Consider the following 16706-nt stretch of genomic DNA (forward strand, 5'->3'; position numbering starts at 1 on the left):
GGGGGAGGAGGTGATAAGTGTAACTGTATGGGTGTGTTAGGTGTGAGCATATTTTTTTTAAGTTTATTTCTTATGGGATAATTTATATCTCTCCAGAACAGAAGTAGACAATACAGACATTTTGATGATTGTGTTCAGCACAGAATTAAAAAAATCAAGCACACGAAAATAAGGAAGCAGATCCTGATGTCTGTCATGGTTGACACTTTATTACAAGAGCATCCTGTGATGCCTGCCTGCCATACACTTTTAAAAGGATCACCAGCAGAAGATTTTTTTCTCTTCATGATTCACAAGCACTCACACAAAGCCTGCCCTGCCATGATTAGTGAAAACTAGCTGCAGTGCTTTTTGCTCTGCCAATACAGAATTAACACAGGAGTTAATAATAATAATTATTATTGTGTGCCTTGGTATAAATGATATATAAAAAATTAAATGAATAACTTGACTCTTCAAAAGGAATATATATCAAACCTGCAATGACACCTTCACAAATGCAATACACAATTAGTGATCATCCATTCCCACCCCATATCTAGTTTATGAAAGCATTAAATGCAGTATTAGGATATGTAGGTGTATCCCACAGGGTTTTTTTTCTGTGATGAAATGCTAGTAGTGAAGTGTTTACCTCAGTCAAGGTAATATATGTAAATATGCATGTCTGTTCCTGCCTGCATATGTGTGCACAAGTAACTGCATACATGCACATTTAAGTATCCACAGTTGTTCATGCATACATGCAAAAATGCATGCTTAAGTACATAACACACAAACAGAACACCTTTTGCAACACCAAGACTGGGTATAAAATTGTGCAAATCAACATCCCTAGAAACAATATTAATGAAATCAAAAGATTCTGGTCCAAGGATTACAACAAAGTATGAAGTAACAGTCTTTGTATTTTCTTAAACAATAATGACAATAGCATATTATTACTTTCACATACAAATGTGCCCTTACAGAACAATTTTCAACTGATTTCCCTAAGGGCTTCATCCTAACCTATAACAGGTTTCAATAAAAAAATGTTGTATAAATAGAAATAACAAGCTGACAAACCCACACTACCCTCTATCATGCTTTTTCTATACCTTTGTTCATGCAGACTTAAAGTTTTTTTGCATGTTTCAAAAACACATACTCAAGAGTCTTGGTAGGTCTAACCAAAGTCTTACAAAGGCCTGGTGTTAAACCACACAAAACAGACTACAATTCACAGCCACAAAAACAAAAAGGACCAAAATTTATCAAGACACAACACATACTGATTGACAACTTTTGAAATACACAACTCTATCAGTTACTGTTTTATCCAGTTCAGGAACAGCTGTCTTAAAAATTAACAATCAAAATGGATAATGACATTATGAACAAACTTCACACAATTGCAAACTGTTTACATTTATGGCATGTGCAAGTTAATGTATTTATCCCTAGTAAAGGATCACTTCACGTCAGAAAGAACACTGCTGCTGCAGGACAAGGACATACTGAGGTAACCTGTCTGTTTTATTTTGAAATGAGCAAGTAGACTTAACATTTATTTTCCAACACAGTACAATCTTTGCAATATGACAAACACCTTGCTTTATCAGACATTCAGGTAACTTTTTTTTTTGTTATCCTCTTCCTCCATCCTGTACTCTAAAGTCTGCTTTCAATGAATAATGACATCAAACAGATCTGTGATTTGTCTTGGTCCTGGTAACACTGCAGTCTACCACAGCACAAAAAGGTAAAATTATTAGAAATAGTTGTAGCTGTTAACATGTCAAAGTAACTCTGTAATTGATAAAAGAGGAAGAAAAATGTTGGCAGCTCATGTCCATCTCCTAAAAATAGTAAAAAGACATTTTTGACAATCAAAATTGTTCAGCCATTTGCAAGACCAAGTTGCCGCCTGCTAACCAGACCCAAGTTGTACGATTTAATGAGCAATTATAGGATTTTGCACCCAACAGGTAGTTAAGGCCATCTCATGGTGATTGGTTTCAAGAGTGTTTACTTTTCCTAACTTAAAAGTACCCATAAATATCAGACGGACACTATAGGCTTATTCATGCAGGAAAAAAGTGTTACATACACTCTGCAAGAGAATTTTAAAAAAAGAGGCAGACCTAATCAATGTACGTGTCAAAATAATGTATCAGGTATTTTATATATCTTTTATTAAAAAAAAAAAAATAGTTTTCTTTTAAATTTCTTTCAATATACCTTTAGGGTTTCTGTATAAGTCTGTGTGCTTGTTAAAACAGCATTAGAAAGTCTTTCCTATGTTTACTTGTTTCTATATATATATATGTTTGTATTATAATGGGTTAACTCTTATGACTGTTGGTGAAAGCAATCCTACAGTTGTTACATTTAAAAATGCTACATCTGTTATAACTGTATTCTTATATTCCAAAGCATTCTTCTATTACAAAATCGCACTAACAAATCCGGTTCAAAAAGAGTGACGAAATCCTCCAAAAATTCACTCTCAAAGACAGAACTTACAAATGAGCCTTGGCAGCTGAAGAAATGTGCCATTAGCACTTTGGAAACTTCTTTTCAAAAACCCCTATGAGAAGAAGTACCCATTTCATGCTAAATTTACTTAATTAGGATGTATTATAATTAAAACACAGTTCTACACTCTTCTTTCCTGTCTACGTCTTTGCACAGGGTTAGTTTCCTTTATTCTTGACACCTATGATATGAGCTAAGTTAAACAACAATACTAGTTTAACATTCGAAGCATTTAACTTGAAAAATTGGCAAACAGTGTACAATTGATATGCTCTACAAATCATAATAAAATCATAATTGGTGGTGATCACTCTCCACGATTAATTACACTTCTGAGTTTGATCTTGTGTATTTCTTCTTGGGCAATAATATCTATTTTTATCCACGAGTAATCTTGTCAGTCAAATTAGAGACTTGCTCTCCCAAGAATTTTATAGATATGTTAAAAATGATACATCTCTGTATAAATGAAAATCAACATTATGTACAGTTTATGCATAACAGCCCTGAAAAACATGTATTATTCCTGCCAACAATATCTAATAAGAAAAAATCTCATTTAATATCATTAAGGAACAAATATACTGCTACCACTTTACATGAAAAAGCCTAATAAAAATCAAGACACAGAACTACTCCTAACCCCCCCAAAAAACTCAACAAACACCTGTTCTCTCCAACTGTCAGTGGCCATTCCAACCATGCTATCAACCTTCCATCATCTCTCAATGTCATTTTATGGCTTAAACTATTCACTTGCAAATACTATTCTTGCCTACCAAGCAAATCCAATACTCTTTTCTTGTCACTATGTTTGAGACAAAAGTTTGTCCCAAAAGGTGGGAAATGAAAATTATGCACATCAAAGATTTTGCAGCATCAAAGTACACAATCCGATGTTCTCTCATTCACTATGAGAACACTGCTTACATTTTGGTCATCATAACAACAAAATAAATACAAATCCCAACATATACATGCCTGAATAAACTGTCATAACTGTCAGGAACTTCCAAACTAGAGATTAATGTTCAAATACAAAAATCTGATTGACAAGGTTTTCAAGGACAGCATGAAACAAAAAGATTGTTTTTATTGGTAAGGGGTAAAAAAAAAAACTAACAATGACACATGATTGCATTTTATTTGCAAGTTCTTTATTTTGTGGTGGAGGAAACTTGCAGCAAACATTTTGTGCTTTGCTGCACTATTCTACAAACATTTTTTGTCACGCTGAAGAGGATATAATTTACTTTGTGAAATGATGTTTGTATGCCACTAACAGGCATAAAGAGGGAAGAGACTCGAAAAAATGATATCTACTCAAAATTTTTTATGTACATCAATGGTTTTATTTTATTTCTTCTACTACTGCAAAGCCAACTGCACCTATGTCTGCAGCACTATTCAAAAATAAAATTTTTACAACTCTATAACCAGATCATGGCTTCGTCAGTCAGACAGTAACTCAATTTTGAAAAACAGTCTCAACTCAATATGTTGCCACCATTCCTTCAACAAAACCTTTTGGCAAGAGACTGTATTTTCATAAATCTGAAAAGAGGCCAGCTCTAGAGGTCTTGAAACAAAAACATCACTCGGTCTATCCAGACAATTCCTTTCAAGAACTTCATACTTTGCTTACTAAGGCATCTGTGAAACTACCACAAGAGACATCTTGTTACCTAGATGTCTTGGGTTTCTGCATGTAGGGGACTAATGGAAGACTGAGAAGAATCGAACTACCAGAAATCCAAGCAAATCAACCATTAAAATTAATTCATCATAAAGTCTTAACGATATGTCTTCATCAAGTCTTTATCAAATATTTGAAACATCATACTGTTGAGAGTTAAATATCAATGATGTAGCCAAATGGGTCTCATGTTAAGATGATATCATGCAAGTTTTTAAAAATAATAGCTGTGTGCTGATTTTAGAAAGTAATTCAGATAATGTGGCCACCATACAAGTCACTGGTCACTGTTCTGTAGCTTAACCCTTTTTCTCTAAATCTCACAAATGTGGCAGCAAATATTAAAAAGCACTAATTTGATCAAATCTTTGTGTACCATCAACTCTGTTTTTCTTGTTACAAACCATTTCAGCTGTTAATTTGAGCACAGCTTATTTCAGTACTAGCTTGTAGTCACTTCAAACAGATGTTTGACAAAATCTTTTATTTTTCTAAATTTTTTTTTTTAATATGTTGGCAGCTGGTTAAAGTTTATTTACCTGCATAACTTTAAACTGTTCAACAACGGGAAGAATCCTTACTGAAAATGCTTCTAATGTATTCAACTGTCAATTAAAAAAAAATTTAGAAAAGTGAATTTTTTTTTACCTGTTTGTTCCACCATTATCATGTTAAAAATCATGGATGAGAGTGATCCTTCTTCACCTAACTGGCTTGAAGAGACTGCTCTCTTTGTTCTCTCATTCTGGATCTCTGTCCTGATGTCTCTTTTGCTTTCTGTTGTACCATATACCTGTTTTATTGTTCAATGATGCCATTGCTTCCACCTGTAGACTACTTCTTTCACTAATGACCTCTTCAGCCTACTGTTGGGATATCTTGTCAAAGGTTTTTTTTTCGCTTCATGAATACTTCCCACTTCTTCGCAGTTTTAGCTTTATCCCTCTGAACTGTATGGACTATACACTCTTTACACATTCTGATCTATCACCTCACCAACCACATTTTGCAAAAAACTGAAAACCCATCTGTTTTTTTCAAACCAGTCTTAAACAACCAAGAAACACTTCTGTCTATATTTTGTACTTTTCCTGGTGTTTTATATATTTGTTCACTTTATTTATTCTTCTTTTGTTTCTTTCTGCGCAATGAGCATTCTTCGGAATGGATACTTGCGCACTACAAATCGACATCATCATCATCATCATCTATGGACTTTGTGCTTTGTCAATACATTTTCTATGACATGTTTATATTCTGGGTCTGTGCAAGTACCTGCACTTCCTATGAGAACTGTATTTTTTTTGTCTCTTACTCCATGGATACTTCTTTATGACTTTCTTTATGATAATTGATTCTTGGTTCCAGAATTGATGATTTTGCCCTGAGCTGTTATCTCGCTTTTTTTGTAAAGCCCTTTGAGTCCACTTTGATGGTTAAAAAAAAATACTGCAAAGAAATCGAAATTATTGTTATCGCTAGAATTACTGATGACAAAATGACAAAAATTAAATTTTTGCTGGCAGTCCGATTGCAGACAGGATTAACAGCATCAGATGATTTGTCATTAATAATACAACTAAAAGCCATTTTATATCTTGCTTACCATAACTTCAATTTGTAATATTCTGAACACAGAAACACATCTACCTCTCATAAAACCATAAATTAGCTTTGAAAACTAACAAAAGAACCAGCATGAACAGACCATGAGCAGAACAGAACACAAATTCTGCACCAATGCTTTGCCTCTGAGCTTCCATGATAAATTTTGAGGCATTTTAAGAAAAAGATATTTATATTACAAAGATGCATTTTGGTCTTCAAGCCTTTCATCTTTCATTTAAAGTGTTGTTCTAGTGCATAACAGAAATATTATTACCATTATATTTCTTAAATATAGGCTACTATGCCTGCATATAATTCAATAAAATTTCATATGAAACATGGACTGGTAAACCTTTTTAATGACACTCTAGGAAGTCATATCTTGCTAAGCAACATACATTTTTAAAAACAAATGAGTAGATTCAAGTCAAACATCTGCAGATATGTACATACAATGATGATAAGATGATCCAGTACATAAAAATATCTTAAAAATGTTTGAGTGCCTTTTCAAGGCTAATTCAGAGAAGCTAAAACTCGTTTTAATAATAAAAATGTATTTACCACCACACTTGTTTTAATACACAATGAGTTCAGGCACACAGTCAAATAAAAAATATATTTGGTCTGGACTGCTGTAGTATGTACATCCTTTACAGCATCCCAGTTGTCAAAGAGTAACCTCTCCACAAAATCCACTGCTAGGCGAACCAAATGTTTGCAGCACACATTCACTTTTTCTTAAGTTGTTTTTTCTGTTCCTTCTCCCGGGCCTTCCGTTCTTTTTCCTGCTGTTTCTTCTCTTTCTCAGTAGCTGCCCGCAGCTCCTTAACCTTCTTTTTTATCAGCTCTCTGTCTTTGCTGCTGACTACACCCATTGCCTGGATGTGCAAAAACATGAAAAATCAAATATAATCTCTATGACATTTAGTGTTTAATATTGTCAGCCTATTACACGCATGCATACATGCTTGTGCAAGCATCCACACAATTCTTTTATGAAGTCCACCCACATAAATTTTATCATTAGGATTGATTACACTTCATGGTAAACATGAATACTTATTTGGAGTATATATGTATGCACTAATCAGAAGATATGAGCTGTCTTTGATTTGATGCTTAATACTTTTTTCTTACTCCCAAGCATGTTAAAATTGTTTCCTAAAGTATATTCACTTTCTCATGTTTGTATTCATCTACTATATAAATTTATGGATATCCATCAACTTTTTCCTACCTTCAATTTTGAACCATCCATAGCCAAAAGTTGGCTGCCAGTGACACATTTGTCAGTGAAAGCTGCAATATACTTATCCATCTCCAGTCCCATCAGCCAGTGACACACATTTTCTGTATTCCATTCTGCTATGCTGCATGACTGATACTGATTCTGACTCCTCTTGTTGGGAGATACATTCTCCTGAAATGTGCAAAATTGTCCAAAAATATCATTTAAAATATCAACTAGCATTCCAAAGAGATTCTTATCTCAGCTCCCCTTCTGCTTCTTATAACCACACCTTCTGTTATTCAGTAACAAGTGACATTTCTCTGCTTCTCTCCAACAGTCTACTTCTGTACTCCACCCCAATAGATGGTGGTGTTTCCCATTACATTTACATTACTTACATAAGTAGGCTAAAGGAAAAAATCAACATCTTTATAATGTTAGAAAGGGGAACTAAATTTTAACTATCTTGACTTCTAGATTTGAAATTTTATTGCCCTTTTTCTTCATCATTCATGAGCTCTCAAACACTGGAGATTTATTAGATTCCACCCCCCTTCCCACTACTATTACCTTACAAATTAATTTATTATCTATGTTACCTCTTGGGCAGGTGTGCCAGATATGTTCAAAGTAAAACCAGATCTTGCCACGTCATCATCAAGTTCTGACACCATGAGTGAGGATGAGACATCACTGGTAGTGCTGACAGCTGCAAGAGAGATAAACTGCACATGCATACATGTTTGGAGGGACTTTTTTAAAATATTTTGACGAAGTCAGAGGATTACAGTTCTGTCTCAAAGTCTTTGACAGCAATCCTAAAAGACAGAAACAATACATGCACAGTCTCTATGACAGAATACTACATCATTGCAGCATGCGGTCAGTTTGTGAGTTTGTATAAGCTATCAGAAAACAAAATTCTCTCAGAAACACACTTCATAGCTATCAGCATCTGTGAAGTGTTTGCAAACAAAATTATTTTAGATAGAAACAAAAAACGAAAACAAACAAACAAAATAGCACTGACATAAACAATCTGATTTAAGGAACATGCAATATACTAACCTGTGATATGAAAGATTTATTTATTGCCAGGAACTTTCAATCTTTGCTTTTCATAAATCTTCAAAGAATACTAGCTTTTGCTTATGACACTGAGACACTACTCCCTTTTAAAATCCAAATCTATTAGCTATCAACAAATTTTATTTCTTTTTCCCTATGAGCAAATGTGTTCAAAAGAAGAAGAAAAAATATTTATGAACATAAGCCATCTTCCATGAAATAAATGGAAGTGCTACAGCACAAATTTCTTGTCAATAATATGCAGAAAAAAAAATCCTTTTGCTGCCAATTCAGTAACAGTCTGTATTACTGATTTTTTTTCTGCCCACCTACTTTCTCAATCTACTTTTTAAACGCTAAGTTTCTACCTTATGATGGGAAAGAATGGTTCAGTCTGTGGAGGGAGAAAAGGGATATATGGAGAGCTGGCTATCATAGTAATCATGATTTGCTAATTGCTTCCATCTGACACAATACCTTCACTTCCCTCCACTGTGTTGATCCACTAATTTCTACTGGAAGATAAAAGTTTTACCTTTAAGCTACTTCAACTACTTCAATCATGTTTTGCGTCTGCTCTCTTCCAACAATCCTACATTATATATCAGTTTCTCCCCACCCATTAGCTCCAGAATATGTATTCAGTTATCTGAAAACACATACTGGCATTCATTGCACACCGGAACTGTAGCTCAGGCTGAGCTTCTGACAGGTTAAAATCCGTCAAGGCCAATTTACAAGCACTTTCACATAACTTACCATCCAAGTCTGAACAGCTGGAATCTAGTGGCTTTTTAGAGATTAGAGTTATGCCTGAGGATGAAGTAGAAGATAAAGGGAGACCATTTCCAGTACTTTCACCCAGTGGTCGATTGGACAGCAGCACAATGCCCTGCGCTTCCTTGCTGCTGCCTCCACCGAAAAGCCCTTTAGGCTTCAGGGAAAATTTTGGTAAACCAAATCCTACAGTGACCAAGGAATGAGTCTTTTTGTCAGGCATGACATGCAACATGGATACATTCCATAATGAAGTTTAAGTACTGTGCATCTTTTGTTCCCTATTCAATGACAAACTGAATGAGAGGAATCACTTGACATCAGGAGCAAATTTCAGAATTAAGATTTTGGAATCTTGAGGCAACTGACTGTCGTCATATTCACAAAGCAAAGTTAAATCACTGCCTGTGGGTTAAATAGGAAAAATTCAAGGCAAAACATCTTGTCTCTGTGGTTTAGACACATTGTCCAAGCTCTGCAGATGTTGCTTTATGCAACTTAACTACAAGGAAGCTACTTGTTTACAACTACAGTCCTTTGGTAAAGCAATATCCGCTAAGATTGGACGTCGGCTTATAACGATATAGACAAGACGCTTGCCCTTGATTTACCCAGGACAATGACTTACCTTCATGAATATGGCCCCTGAATAAATAGATAGTTAATATATCACTGGATATTTCATTTCATCATCAATGTCATCTGTTGAATTCTTACAAATCAGCTTCCTTTATCCTTAATGACCAGCCCAAGACAATCAGATGCACAATACTTAAAGCAGTGCCACACAGGTTAAAAATTAAAAAAGTATGAGGGCACTACAGAGTACACTTGCAAGTGTTTATGAGCCAGCAAACAAAAATCAAGCACTGTAGCTAATTTTGGATAAATAGGACACTTTTTACTATGTTTCAAAAGCCAGATATGATGCATACTACATGAACATATATAGGAAGCACAGAACTAAAAGAACAAAAAGATTTCTGCTAGAATCATGTTTACCACCTTTACCATTTGGGTTCTGAACCAAGCATATCTGGAATAGGGTTCTGAGTTAACTGTAGAAATTAAATGTTATGCATGATAGATATTTCATCAGTATGCTCCTTTCTGGTATTTGTCATGGCAGACACAGCAGCAGCATGTACAGTGTTCTTCCTCTACATTTGACAGCTGTACAATTAAATCCTCCTCCCATAGGAACAATGAAAGCTGGAGGTGTGAAAGTGGTCATTTCTCGACCCCTGCCAGAGTTGGATGTGAAGGTACACACCTCTTGGCCATAGCTCCTAGTGTTTTGCTTAGTGGATAGGGTGTTCTTATCAATTATCTCTTCTTCTGAAGCTTCACTTCATTAAGTAAAAGTCTTACAGCTTCCTGCCTGATACAGCTTTCTCCCCAACATCCTTTATTTTTTATTTTCTCCCTTATCTCTTTCTAGCTGGATCTTTCCCTTTAAAGTAGATCAGCCTCAATTCTTGATTTCCTTAGGGCATTTATCATTCTCTAAGAAGCCCATTCTACAGCACTTCAACACTGAGAAGATTTCTCAACTAAAAAGAACACTAATTACTATTAGTCTATATAAAAAGAAACTGAAAATGGATCTATTTGAAACTAATCAGCAAGATTCTAAAATACTAAGCTATACTCTAAATCAAAGTACCTGAGAATAAAACTAAAAGCAGCAGAAAAAGAGATGAGCTTAACCTGCTACATGTCATGCTGCATACAAGGCAAAATACCTACAGTTTACCACGGTATGGGATACCCCCTCACCCTATCCACTACCTTTAATCTCCTGAAACTACAAACAAGAACATGCTTTTAAAGATATATAAGCAATGATGTTTCTCCCACATAACCCTCCAAAAAAAAAAATCAAAACTGCATAATTTTTATAGGAAATCTGCCTTTGAAACATGACTTGATTTAAGGCCAGCCAAAAAGCTATACTATTCTTTTTTTTAATTTGAGTGATGAAAGCAGCCATCAATGTATGCCTAACCAAGAGGATTTTTCTTTTTTATTCTCCATCACATCACGATGAAATTCACCTGTCAATGCTTTGTGGTAAATGACAGCATTCACCTTTTTTTTAAACAAAGTGGTTTTTTTTCAGATTATGCCCTATGCATTGAGACATCTAATTTTTTTATGAGAAAATCTCTCACAGGGGTAAGTGAAATCTTTTCTTTATATAAAAGACAGAATGTCTCTGAGGATGAAGAGACAAATGAATTTGAAATTCAGCCATGTTGACCACTTCACTGTAGTGGCTGATTAGGGTGTTCAAAGGAACACAAATGAGCTTTTTAAGCAGCAAAATAGTGACAATATTCTATCATGCAGAAATAATGATTGAAATAAATTACTACAAACTTGCCTATCCCCAAAATTCTCCATCCACTGTATTTCCCGCTCAATATGCCAATTTTCCATAGCATTTGGCCTTTATCCATAACAACCCAAATTGCAACAGTTTTCATCAACTACAGTGACGGTCAGTAGTTTTTTGATTAATCAAATGACATCAAACAACACAACAGACATACATTTTTTGTGTAAGTATTACATTTAATGAACTTTATAAACTTGAATAATCATATCAACAAAACATTTTCAGTTCTGTCTGCCTTTATCTCCTTAAATCACTTGTTACACATTGCTTCTTTTGACTAGCCATTAAAAGCCGAAACTTCCACTCACTGAACCATAGCCATTTGAGTAAGTAGAAGGAAATCTCATTCTGAGGAAAATAATAAATGCTTACAACTGTACTTCAGTAAAAACTCAGATTCCTGAAGCATGCCAGCAGTTTTAAAAAAATTGAGCCCAAGGAAAGAAGTGCATTACTCAAATACTTGTAATTTTGGTAACCGAAAATCCTCAGTTTCTTACTCATTACTGGAGTTCTATAGGTCTAAATCTGAAGCTACAGAAAATCTGTATCAGCAGGCAGGTCTGGTTATCAGGATGCTCTAAGTCACTCTGATAAACATGCATCATGCATAATGCCGTCATGCACCGTAAACAGTAAAAAATATTTTCATTTCTGTGCAAGCTGTTTGCACCATTTCTTTAACATGCTGGGTACAATATCTTTGCAACGTCTCAATTTGCCAGTATTTGTACAGTATATTCTATACATGTATATCAAACCACTGGAAAAAACCTTAAATAATGAAAGGACAATGTGTATGTAATTAATCCTGTGTCATCCTGCAAGATGACTAATGAAGGGACAAAGTGTATTTAATTCTGACATCCTGCAAGATGTATGAAAACATTACCACAAAGTACAAAGTAACATACCCTTGCTGGAGGATTTAGCTGACACCAAAGACACACCACCCTCATCTTCTTGTGATGCTGTTTCTGGGATCTCAGATTCCATGCCTCGGAAATGTGGCTTTGAGGGATCGTATGATGTCTGGGAAACTGAAGATGAAGTGTCGGACTGACTGTCATCTTTTCTGAAAGGACAACAAGCAATAATTGTTGACAGATAAGACTGCCAAAATACTTGGAATGCATATGCATATCCACATAACTTTTACAAGACATCACATTTGTATTAATAAGTTTTTCTTGATAGCAATGATTGTGGTGATATTTTATGTTGCTGCTTAGTTGTTTTATTGTTGCAATGGTGGTTTTCAAACGTAATACTACCCTCATTGCTTTGCAATGTTGACAAGTGAAAATTGCAGCATGCAACATTAAAGCAAACAAATGAAGTATATTTCTTAGTGTCGAAACGAGTTAATAACTGGTAACTATGTAGTGACTGCAGAGAAAATACTATCTTTACAAATCTTCTCTGCATGAAATGAAATGAATGTTCAACAGCTGGATAAAGGACTGTAGGTTTTCAACTAAGCAAACCAATAAAACTTTGCATAAGGAGCAGATCATTACCCTGAAAAGTGTTCAAGCTAGCAGCAAGCAGCCTACTGACCAAAGATTTAACTAGAAGAACAATTTTGTTACCGAGAAGCAGCAGCATCGCTGAGACTATGGCTATCAGACTGGCTGTCAGTGTCGAGAGACAGTGAGGTGCCAGGTAAAGATGGTGCTGTGCTGGAGGTTGAGGAAGGAGGTGAGGGAGGAGGGACGTGCATGGAGCCAGCAGGTACCTGCTTAGCCTTGCGCTTTCTAGCATCACTTTTCCTCACAGTGCTGTCACTATGGCCGACAGAAAGATAAAATACAAGCTGGAGATCCAATGCCCAGGAAAGCAAAGCAAAATATAAAATAAAAATCAAAACCCATTTACAGACACTGAACTTCACCAGTTTCTTTTAAATTAAATTATATTTTACAGTTTAAAGACAATGATGCACTTTGTGTAAAAGATTCTTTCCTCTATTTTACGAAGAGTCCACTGTAAATGGGTTTTTGACAAGTACTGGAAAAAAACTACAACTACTAAAATTCTACATAAACTCACACTTCTTGCTGCTATTATTTATATACACAAATTTTATCATTTCTGTTTATATTACAAGCAAGCTTCCATCTAGCATCAAACAGTCTTCTAATTTAATGAATTGCTTTATACACCAGTCAAGTGAAGAGATTCAATTTTCTTCAACATTTTATCACACACTAAAATTTACTTTAAAAAGAAAAAGGTAAAATGTGATTTAATTCGCCACAAGCCTGACCATTAGGATGTTAAAAGTCCTTAATTTTTTTATACACATAAAATACTGATCTATTACAAGCAAGAATAACCTCCCATTTCAAAGCAATATGATGTGAAAAGCCAACATTTGCATGTCTTAATCTAACAATTAACACAAGGCACTAAATCACGAATGCATCTCAACAATAATTTGTTTAAATAACAATATTATATATGTGTGTATATAAAACATAGTGTTACTGTTTGAAAAAGATATGAAAATAGCAAGCAAGTGCACTACATGAAAAAGCATCTGCAACAGATAAAGCCCAATTAAAAAAAAAAACTGCTTCTCTCAGACAAGATGATTTTGCAAATTCTCATTGACTAAAACAGAGTACATTATCATACAAGTAGCAAACACCTTAAATAGCAACTGATAAAAAAGTTTATAAAAATTGGTAGGTGACTTATGGAGAGACGTACACCTAAAAAATGATTAGGAAAAGGAGACTGGGGAGATAAGAAGTTAACAGAACAGCTTATATAGTCTAGAGCATTCAAATGACTGACATGCATGGCAGTGGTACTATTCAAAAGATCTGCAAACAATTTTGAAGAAAGTCTCTGTCACAGTGGGAAAGGTATGAAAAGGTGCCAAGATATCCTAAAAGAAGCAGCAGTGTGTCTTATAAACTCTTTAAAAAAAAAAAATAGGGTTAAGAAAAGGTCAGCGAAAATTCACTTTTTCTGGAGGTATAGGCTCCATTCTATGAAGCAACGGACAGAAATCGTTTTATAAAATGTTGACAAATGAAGAGAAAGCTAACAATGTTCACATGAAGGCATCTCCTCACCCAGCCTGTCCTACTTACATAGGAATAAATGCAGGCAGTCTAAAAGGCAGGCACCAAGACAGAGAGGGGAATACAATCAGGTCAGCATTACCTAACTACACACAGGTACCATTCCACAAGTTAACAAAGTTCCACAATGAGACACACAAGATGTTTGATAACTGATAATATTCAGTCCTATAATTACTGCCCACCTAAGCAGCTAAAACTACTAAAATTTTAGAAAGTTTTATTTATTTTGAATTACTTTATCTTACTTTTTAATATTTGTACTTTCATTTATATACATATGATATAAAATATAATATTTATGTCATATCACTGATTCTTGCTGATACCTTTTGTTTTAATCCGATCAATGTGTTTATATGTATATATCAGAAAAATACAATGTGATCATGCAAGACTGCTTAATGTGATCAGAAAGTAATCAGCCAACTCCACCCCCAAAAAATACTTTTTCATAAAAACAAAATGCACTGCAGCATAACAGTCTATTGGTGAATACATAGAGCTGAATATTTGAAACCTCACCCAAAAGTAAAAGCAACACTACTTACGCAATGGCCTCTCTAAATGACACATGCGAAATTATGATTTTGGTTAGTTTTGCTAATGTTGGTATCCTGTTTTATTTTACACTGATTTAACACAGCTCTTGAACAATTAGGAAAGCTTATCTCGTGCTTGCAAAATTATTGTAAGTCATTTCATCATATGCATAACTTTCATACAAAACATCATAGTTTCATTATTAATCCCTGAAGAACAAGCATTCTGCTGCAGGGAAAACATCATAATCTGACTGCTCCTTCACATTCCCACAAAAATGACATCATCACTGGACTCTTTAATTTACAGTACCCCTTTCTACCGTATTAATGCCATGAAGTAAAAAAAAAAAGGGCACAGACATTAAAATAATCTAGAAAATAAATGGGCTACATCTGTTTTATGAACAAGCTCAAGATTATATCCTATCTGGAACAATTATGCAATTCTTAATACACTATAATGAGCATGAGCATATTTTTTCAACCATATATGTCAGACACATATGATGACCAAGACCCTAGGTAGAAGCGCACACATATATATAGTTTCAACAAGTCTTCACACCACTCATCCTAGGTGCAGAGTAGCCAAGCATCAATTTTCCTTCCTACACTTGTCACCTCTATGAGTCAAATGCAGTACTAAAATGCCCGAGAAAGCACACTGGGACAGCATGCTGCACTAACCTGTCATGCTTGATCCACGTCTCAAGGCCACTCTCACTCTCACTCCGCCCAATGTCTTGTCGCGTCATCATGGCCAGGGCTGCTGCTTCTGCAGCCTCAGCATCTTCCAAGTCTTCAAAATCATTCTCTGGTGACTGTACAAAGCATTGCATTCTTGCTTAGCAATCTTGACTGTAAAGGTTCAAGCACAATGATGCAGAACAAAATACACTATGATGTCAGCACCATTGGAAAATTACAACTTGGTTGGTTGTTTTTTTTACCAGGTGATTTCGCACTATGGGGGGAGAGGGAGGGGGGAGGAAACCAGAGTACCTGGAGAAAACTCCCGACACCCAGCCCTGCAGACAGGTGTCACATATAGCGAATATCCCAAGACGAGATCTGAACCCATAATCTGCTCACTGCAGTGGTGATAAGTGAGTGTTTTAACCACTACACTATTGGGAATCCCTGAAAATGACTACCAACATAACACAGGAATTAGTGAAATATCTGCTGAGGATAATTTACATTACCTACTCAGCTCAATATTTGCTGATTTGCTGACATGATGTCTCTATACTAACCATTATCCTTAGTATATGACCTTGGCATTACATGCACCAATAACTTGTGCTTTAATGAGAAATGTTGTACATATAAAGGTATGGTTGGATGCAAAAGCGATATGAATAGGGGATCTTACAAATACTGAAGGTACATTTCTGTCCCCTGATGAATTCTACATTAAATATCCTGCCTAAACCAGCACAGACCTTCTAACTTCCATGGGTTTAAAACAGCATAAAAGTAAATGTAACTGCCTTTTAACCTCTCAGAGTGAAACTATTAATATGGTGTGGGCTATTATCAGAAAAGGAATTTTCATAAAGCTTTGGACTTCATATTCTTCTAATAAAATTCTTCGTTCATAAATGTCAATTTCTGAAGGCTATACCTTAAGTGGATATGTTTATTCCTTTTCAAAAGTCAAGATTTATTGTGGAACAATAAATTATGTGGCCTCTATCAATAATAAATATCGGTACAGAAACAGTGGCTCATTCAGTCCTGTTATTTTTTGAATGGCAAA

General features: G+C 35.1%; 1 protein-coding gene across 14 annotated transcripts in view; it reads right to left on the minus strand.

Moving 5' to 3' along the window:
• Positions 1-186: 186 nt before the first annotated feature.
• Positions 187-16706, minus strand: part of LOC112568395 (neurabin-1-like) — a 51977-nt gene continuing 35457 nt past the window's right edge. For 10 of the 14 annotated variants that reach the window (XM_025245874.1, XM_025245728.1, XM_025246575.1 and 7 more), the window contains 8 exons: positions 15632-15765; positions 14951-14962; positions 12897-13091; positions 12219-12379; positions 8886-9089; positions 7658-7767; positions 7065-7247; positions 187-6705 (listed from right to left, as the gene is read on the minus strand). In XM_025245874.1, coding sequence (XP_025101659.1) covers positions 6556-6705; positions 7065-7247; positions 7658-7767; positions 8886-9089; positions 12219-12379; positions 12897-13091; positions 14951-14962; positions 15632-15765 — 1149 coding nt within the window. In that variant the 3' untranslated portion in view covers positions 187-6555. The remainder of the gene's footprint in view (positions 6706-7064; positions 7248-7657; positions 7768-8885; positions 9090-12218; positions 12380-12896; positions 13092-14950; positions 14963-15631; positions 15766-16706) is intronic. The other 4 variants (XM_025245797.1, XM_025245961.1, XM_025246037.1 and 1 more) reach the window with 4 other exon arrangements.

This window comes from Pomacea canaliculata, linkage group LG1 (genome assembly GCF_003073045.1).
Source record: "Pomacea canaliculata isolate SZHN2017 linkage group LG1, ASM307304v1, whole genome shotgun sequence".
Classification (NCBI taxonomy): Eukaryota; Metazoa; Mollusca; class Gastropoda; order Architaenioglossa; family Ampullariidae; genus Pomacea; species Pomacea canaliculata.